General features: G+C 48.8%; 1 protein-coding gene across 1 annotated transcript; it reads right to left on the bottom strand.

Annotated features, from left to right (window-relative positions):
* Nucleotides 1-2,878: 2,878 nt before the first annotated feature.
* Nucleotides 2,879-5,890, bottom strand: LOC123050802 (uncharacterized). The gene is made up of 3 exons (XM_044473535.1): nucleotides 5,704-5,890; nucleotides 5,461-5,586; nucleotides 2,879-5,253 (listed from the first exon to the last, which is right to left on the bottom strand). Exon 3 carries the CDS (start codon nucleotides 5,239-5,241, stop codon nucleotides 2,914-2,916), a length of 2,328 nt encoding a protein of 775 aa, XP_044329470.1. The 5' UTR covers nucleotides 5,242-5,253; nucleotides 5,461-5,586; nucleotides 5,704-5,890; the 3' UTR covers nucleotides 2,879-2,913.
* Between the last annotated feature and the right edge of the window lie 1,984 nt (nucleotides 5,891-7,874).

Raw genomic sequence — 7,874 nt, forward strand, 5'->3', positions numbered from 1 at the left:
CCCCCCCCCCCCCCCCCTAGTAATATACGTGAAGTACTAGTCCTGCCTATTTCCTTATTCAAATTTATGTGATGCATGAAATATCTATATATGTTCTGCCTATCTTCTGGTAGTGTTTAAACTGTTGTAAATTAGAATTTACTTACCTTGCTGGCAGTATATCTTACTCCATGATGTACTTTTTCTTGCTGATGTTCTTTGTGTGCAAATTCTACAGCCTGAAGCCCTGAACCTGCAATTTTCTACTCCCCCAAAAAACATCTTATATTAAGTTACGGTGGGAGTTGATGATTAGTAAAAATGATTGGAATCTTTGTTTGCACCATATTTTCCACAGGTAACTTAATAGTGTGGTGGCCGAATAATAAGTGAATACCATGACATCGAAGCAGCTTCGGAACAAAACAAGAAATAAGGAGTTCCGTGACGGGACCAAGAAGAAGGTGGAAAACTGCCCGCTGAGAGTGAAGAGCTTGAGGAACCTGATCATCTTCTCATTGAGGTCACTATACAATGTTGCACGCATTAGTTTTCATTATTGTATTTACAATTGTGTCCATGTTGCCTGATCCATAGAATCATTTGTACCCAGATATTGTGCAAGGATTATGACGTCTTTTTCAACACTGCGCATCTGTTCAAGGGCCTTGACATCAGCGTACTGAGGGGAGAGCTGGAGCATCGTTTTGGCCGGCTCTGGGCTCGCTTTGTCATCAAGGTGCATGCCGTAGGTCCCTGGTATGCAGAATGTCTGCAACCAGTTACGTATGTTTTTAAGAGTCTCATATCCGATGGCTTGTTCGCAGGCTTCCAAATGTTCAAACCAGATGCAGATTATTTGCCCATTGATGCACCTGTGCCTGTGCCAGAGGAGATGATTCCATTGCCGTTGCAGAAATTCTTATTTGGGACCAACTAATTAAGATGTTAGTGGTTAATTAGTTGCACCTGCTGGACCATTGGCGCACCTATGTGTTGCAATTTTATAGAAGATTAGTGAAAAAATTACTGCCTCAATCTTTGTGACGGGTTAATGGGTCCAGCCCATAGATATGTTTTTTTGTGTGATGCATTATTGGGTCTAGCCCATAGGTGGGTTTTGTCCAGCCCATAGAATGCTCAGAATGGCAGAGCAGAGTTGGGCTGGGTTGTTTTTTCAGAATTGACTGACTCAGAATTTGGGTCAGTCGACTCTGTTCGGGCAGATTCTGTTTGTCCATTTGATCAAAAATTAATGGCAGACCCAGAATCGACTGACCCCAAATTCAATTTTCAGTCAACTGACACCTAGCCAGTCCCATATTTTTCGTCCCTTAACTCTTTCAAAAGTATAGAAATTATCCTTCAACTTCAAAACCAGTAAAACTTGGTCTCTTAATTTCTCAAACCAGATAAGTTTAGTCCCTCAACTTCTTAAACCAGATAACTTCAGTCCCTCATACCGGTGGTTTTCGTCTGGACACGATTTTGACTAAAAACTTGACACGTTGTTCGGGGTTGACTGCCGTGTCACTGCCCACTTCAACGCCATGTTTAGTGGGGAGCATGATCAGCACTGCCATGGCTGGGTCGGTGTTCATCGTCTTGTACTGCAGGAAGAGAGAGGCGTCCCTGTGCAGCCGCATGGTACCTGCTCCCCTGCCCGTGCTGGCCGCATGAGCTCGACGGCCATGGTACCTGCTCCCCTGCCCGTGCTGGCCGCATGACCTGGACGGTGAGCATGGCGAAGGCCAGCACCCCGTGAGCCAGGCCACCATGGCCGAGCATGTACACAACATACAGTGCCTTCGCTGTTCGTGGTGTGGCAGTCTAGCCCGGACGACGTGTCATGTTTTTTCTTTAGTCAAAACCGTGTCCACGTCGGATGAAAACCACTTAAAGTGATACAAGGGACCGGACTTATCCGATTTGAGAAACTGAGGGATCAAGGTTTGCCGGTTTTGAAGTTGAAGGATAATTTCTATATTTTCAAAAGAGTTGAGGGATGGAAAATATACTTTTCCCATAAATAAATAATAAACACACACTAGCCAAATCATCAAACTGTTACATAGGGCACTTACTCGTGGGGCTCACTAGTCAGCATACATACTACTCTCTTTCCAACACTTGGTGTTTGGTTGCAGGGACTTTTTTGTGTTGGGACTAGAAAAAGTCTCTAGCAAACCAAACAGGGTGGGACTGGACTTTTTGCTAAAAGTCCTTAAAAACACCTCCTTGAGAGTCTTTTTTAAAAAGTCCTAGGGACTAGAAAAAGTCCTAGGCCTAGAGAACCAAACACCACCTTACTCTGTGCGGGATTCCATCGAACAGGTTGCAGGGACCGCCACTCCCTGCTGCTGATGCTCGTGAGGGTAAAGATGACGGCATGCCGCGTGCGCTGGCTGCGCGAACGAGACCGCCACAAAGAGCGCGGGGCAGGCCGCGAGCAGCAGGCCGCCGGGGCCCTGGGGTCGCCATTCCTGCCGGCACCGCCTCCTCTCGTCCTCGAGTCCAGCCACTGCAGCCTTGCCGCCACCCACGCGCCCCTCCAGAACCCGCCGCTGCTCTACTCCTTGCAGAGCTCGCCGCCGCAACCAACAGAGGCTCCATCCGGCCGGAGCTGCAAGCCGCGGAGGCTCAGCGCCCTGCACGTACGCTCCAGAATGTTACCGTGCCGATGATACCGTCGGTGACCACGGACGCGTCTCGTCCATCGCCCACAGAATGGTGAAGCCGGGCAAACTCACTTGCCGCTCCATGCTGGCTAGGCTAGAGAAACTGTGGCAAGACGATGGTAAAAGTGGATGCATATTTTGAATTCTGGATACACACTCGGCTGGGGCCGCCATGACCTCAAACACAACACGTCAAAAATGAAAATCAGGAACGTGGGAAGATACACAAATGGATCACACAAAAGGTAACACACACCTACACACTTTCGCCAGTGATGCTGGCCGGGTCGCCGGCGGCTCTACTGAAAATCCCCAGGTGTGCGAGCAATGCCCATACGAGCGTTATGAGCTCGCCGCCGCGGGCGATGGCCTCCGAGTGACCGTCAATGTTGTCTGATGGAGCGATGTACAGCATCATCTCCGACCAAAAGCCGGCGAGGAGCTCCCACGCTGTGTTGGCCTCTCCTTGGTTCAGCTCCGCCAACTGTTGTCCGAGCTTGGTACCATCCTTGAGCACCTCATGATTCTGTGAGGCGCTCATCAGCTCTACCAACGGTTGATAATCCACTTCAGGTGTTGGCATGCCGGCGAGGATGTGCTCGGCCTTCTTCTTGACGGTCTTGTACAAGCTCTTGCACCACTCGTCGTCCTCTGGAAGCAGCTCAGGGGAATAGGCCACCAGGTAGGCGCAATACCGGGACAGGTGAATGGCAGCGGTCTTATGGTCAGAGAGAGGTTGACATGATCCAGCTGACCTGAGTTCAAGAATGCTTGTGGCGATGTGGCACACAAGAATGGTCTTGGCTATACCTTTTGTGCCATCGACCACCCAAAGGAGGTTGTCGCCGGTCTTCAACTGCGGCCTCGGGCACAGAGATGGCATGCGGTTATTGTTTCTGCTTCTCTCATAGCTTCTCAATGCATTCATGATACCAGCTTTCACCGCCCTTGGCACCTTGACCTTCTGACCAGGTTTAAGACGACGAAGCAGACCCATTGGAGTATTCCTTGGGTGTAGCACCAGTATTGAACATTGGTTCATCGTGTCTTCCCAATGGTTTAATATCTTGCATCTACACTGCAACACATGCCTGATACATTTCTGCATGATAGGAGATTGCTTCCAAGAAGGATGGTTTATGTGGGCGCAGATTAGGGCTACTTTTGTCCAGTTAGAACAAACGTAAAAAGCAGTCTCTCTTATCTCAGCAAGCACAACGAGTGCAACAAGTACAACAATCGGTACAAGGTCAAATGCTGGACTTCCAAAGTCCTGACCGCGTAGGTGTGTTGTGGTACCTTGCTGTTCTCCCTCGAATTGAAGGCACCAATACAAGCAAGATATCAGCTCGGAAGATGCAGTTGATCGATCTGCCATAATAAATGGAAGATATACTCTGGCCATAGTAAAAAGTAAGCAGTAGCCGATGCCTGAGAGTGAAATCAATATGCTTAGTATGGGCATCCTGCTCTCTGAATATGTGATTACCAGTGATGAAAAATAAACATCATGAAGAAAAGAAAGCTCATATTCAATCAGTTGAAGTACCCTCTCATCATTGCTATCCTCGAGTAACATATTCCGTAAAAAGCTAGAAGCTTTGGTGAAGCCAGTCTTAGCATTTGTGTACCTGGCGAACCGACACCTTAAAAGCTTGGACAGTGCGAAGGAGAGGCATACATCTTTGAGATGTGATGTCAACTTGAGATCATGCATGTCATCCAGCTGCCAAACTTTGTCAAGGGTCACTAAGCCGCCTCTATTGGGGATAAGTGCAAAGCTATAACCATGAGGCTCCTTATCCACAGATATTGTGTCTTCGCCCATTACTATTAGTGGAGGAGGTATATCCCCATAATCATTTGTCATGTCGGCGTCATGTAGCTGCTCCATGTATCCAACAATAAGACGGGGATTGCATCCAATTGCTAGTGATTTTCTGGCCTTGTGCCACACAAAACACTTGAAAAGTAATTTTGCAAAGGTGAGAGCAAATGGTGGGACAATCACCAATCCTGTTGGAGAAAATACATTTACCAGAGACCACTTGATGTAGGTATCAGTAGTAGTACCTCCCAGGTCGATGGATGTATAATAATCCAACCCTGTGTTATAGACCATCAGGTAGGAAGTCCACATTGCTTGCACAAGTAGTGCCACATATGGACCAATGTTTCGCCCTTCTCTAGGATCACTGACCACTACCAAAGTGGTGCTGATACCAACCATTTGAACAAGACCAGTCCATATTAAGACTAGATTCATGTGGGTACTTGCATTGCACATGCGGCCTACTATCTTTTCTCCATCGTCAAAAAGGATAAGGCCATTCTGATTACCAATGTCAGATAGGACATAGGAGATTATGGGAATGAACAATGCAGTGGCACCCAAGAAAATGTAGCGGGTCAATGGATGGCGGCGATAGCGACCGTATGCACCTAGGACAACCATGACTCCCATCAGGATGGCGTTCACCACAAGGAGGGCATTGACTCGGAACATCACCCTAGTGAAGTGCTTAGAGAAGATCTTCCTTTCATCAGAGTTGTATTCCTGAACTGTCAGGTATCCCACACCCATCGATCTAGCTAGCTGGAATATGAAATCTGAACATTAGTAGCTAGCACAATTTAAGATGCCAGATTCAATCAAGAGCTACTAGATAGCTTGGATAAGTGAGGAGAGAGAGAGAGAGACCAATAAGGTAGAGACTAGTGCAACGGATTCAGATGAGCTAATTAAACATTAACTGCTTGAAAATCTACTAATTCGAACAACAAAGATGACTCAGTGATTTACCTGAAATGCCAATCGAGCGGTCTCTATGTAAATGTCAGAGATTTGATAATTATTCGAGGCTTATATATGCCGGCTCCTTAATTTGTTTGGAACGAAGCAGAACAGAGGGGGCCGGTCTTATGGAAACTGAACAAGAAGAGGGAAAAGATGAAGCAGGATCTCATCAAGCATTAGAAAAAACCAGCAACCAGGGTAAGCAATAACATAAAAAAATCACTACAACTTTGAGTGTGATTTAATTACCAGCAATGAAGGGAACTCCGGCCCCTAGCTAGGCGCCGCGTCGGGGCAATGTTTTGTTGCTGCGAGGGACGATCTGGCTGCATCAAGCAATGATCAGCTGCTTAGCACGATACCCTTTTTTTCTTTCTCTTACTTTGGCGCTGTACAGGTGTGCTTTGCTTTACCCACGCAATCATGTTCCCAAAATCAGCTGCGGATTGATTGTCAAAAGGATGCCTAGCCTGTTCTTTTTCTTTTTGTTGCGTATAAGATGCCCAGCTTGTAGGAAACGCAATAAAAAACGAAAGGAAAAGAAAAAGACATATGGGTAGCGAGACGCAGCTTTGTTGCCGAATGCCCATTATCTCTAAAACATTGCTCAACGCGTAAAAGAAAAAGGAGCACCTATATGTCAGGTGCCTCAACTCAGTCACTTTTTTCTATGCCCTTAGATTAACATCCAATGGACAACGTCTGCACGCTCTAGAGGAGCCAATCGAAAGTCTCGTGATTGGTGCATCCATGTAGATGCATGCAAGTGTTGCATCCCTGGAGAAGCGAATGCATGCAATTTTTGCATTTTCACCAAAGCTACAACATGAAGTACGGCCTAAGCTCATCTTATTTTGGAATTTGTTGATTGTGACTTTAATAGAAATAGTACGTAGTAGTTCGCAGACATAGCAGGTAGTTATGCATATCGACTCGTGCCATGTACAAATCTCCGTCTTCTTTAGTTTTGCACATAATAAAAATAGTAGTCTTTTATTCTAAACGATAAAACAATATATTTTATAACTACAAGAAAATACGTGAATAGTTATTTGGATCACGGAGCGCGACCGCGTGGAGGTCTCCCGAACTCCTGAACCCGCGGAAAAAAAAGGAGAAAAAGGCAATGCCCACGCCCACTCGTCCAAGATCTCCTTCCCGATCCCCAACCTCCCGCTGCCACAGCCGCCGCCTCCCGCCGCCAGCCCCTGGCTCCGGCATGCCTCCTGCTGCCGGTGCCGCCACGCCTCCCACCGCCAGCCACCCTGGCCCCGTCGCCGCCCCCCGACCCCGACGCACCTCCCGCCACCGGCCACCCCGGCCTAGGATCCGGCCGCCATGCTGCCTTCTTCCCCCGGATCCAGCCACCATGACGCCTCCTCCTCCCGGATCCGCTCGCGGGACCGTTCCCGCCGTCGCCTAGTGCCGCCACACGCCGCCGCCATAGAAGCTTCAACACCTCCGTTCGCGCCGCCATGGGCCCATGGCCACTCGAGCCACCATGGCCCCAGCTCCCATCAACACCTTCGGCCAAGTGCCGCCGTACTCGCCGACGCCGGCTCCTTCCTCCTCAGGCGCACTACCTAAGCCCCTCTCCCGAGGCCCCCGTCCCCCGCCCCTCCGGCCTTCTTCCCCGGAGCCGGCGGCAGCCTTCTTCCACCGAGCCAGCGGTGGCTCCGCCTTCCTCAGTCGTGCTTTTCCGTGGATGTTCCCCGCGGTCATCCACTTCACCGTTGGTGCGCTCGCTGGCGTTGAGAAATGAAGGACATCGGTGAGAAATTTTGTGTTGTATGAGCTGACGATGTTTGTTTCAATGCAGGGAAATCAAAACACTTCGGCTCCCTCCGCACGAGCAGTCCGTCACCTTGGTCACGAGCAGTCCGTCGCCTAGCAAGCTACTCCCTCCGTTCGGAATTACTTGTCTTGAAAATAGATGTATCTAGAACTAAAATACGTCTAGATACATCCATTTCCGCGACAAGTAATTCCGAACGGAGAGAGTAGCAATTTGTTGCCGATGCTGCTCCTCTTGATCGTGTAGGCCGAGCTGCTCCTGTGTCGGTTGGCCGTCCTGGGCCCTGCCGCCGGCTCTCCCGAGCTCTGCCGCCCTTCTGCTCCATCCGCTGCCCATGAACCGCTGGACCCCGAGCTCGACCAGCCTCAGCCGTGTGTGCGAGCATGCACTGGTGCGCTCATTTTGTGGTGTGTTCATGCGTGCGTGCACTGTTTTGGCTGCGTACGTGCGTGGTGTTCTGTTGGAAAGTTCAGCTACTGTATCTTGGGAAGAGCTAATTCATTTTCAGTAATGATACTGCCTCAATGCCTTCTTCTCGAATCAAACATTTAGCTTGCTATGCGTTTGGAGAAAAGAATAAACAAGATAACGCAAAACGGCACTGGTTGGATAAGGTGAGAGAAGA

This window comes from Triticum aestivum, chromosome 2D, assembly GCF_018294505.1.
Source record: "Triticum aestivum cultivar Chinese Spring chromosome 2D, IWGSC CS RefSeq v2.1, whole genome shotgun sequence".
NCBI lineage: Eukaryota > Viridiplantae > Streptophyta > Magnoliopsida > Poales > Poaceae > Triticum > Triticum aestivum.

Bases quoted from the DNA above. Each gene is read 5' to 3' on its own strand.
- LOC123050802 (XM_044473535.1), bottom strand. From the start codon at position 5,241: ATGGGTGTGGGATACCTGACAGTTCAGGAATACAACTCTGATGAAAGG.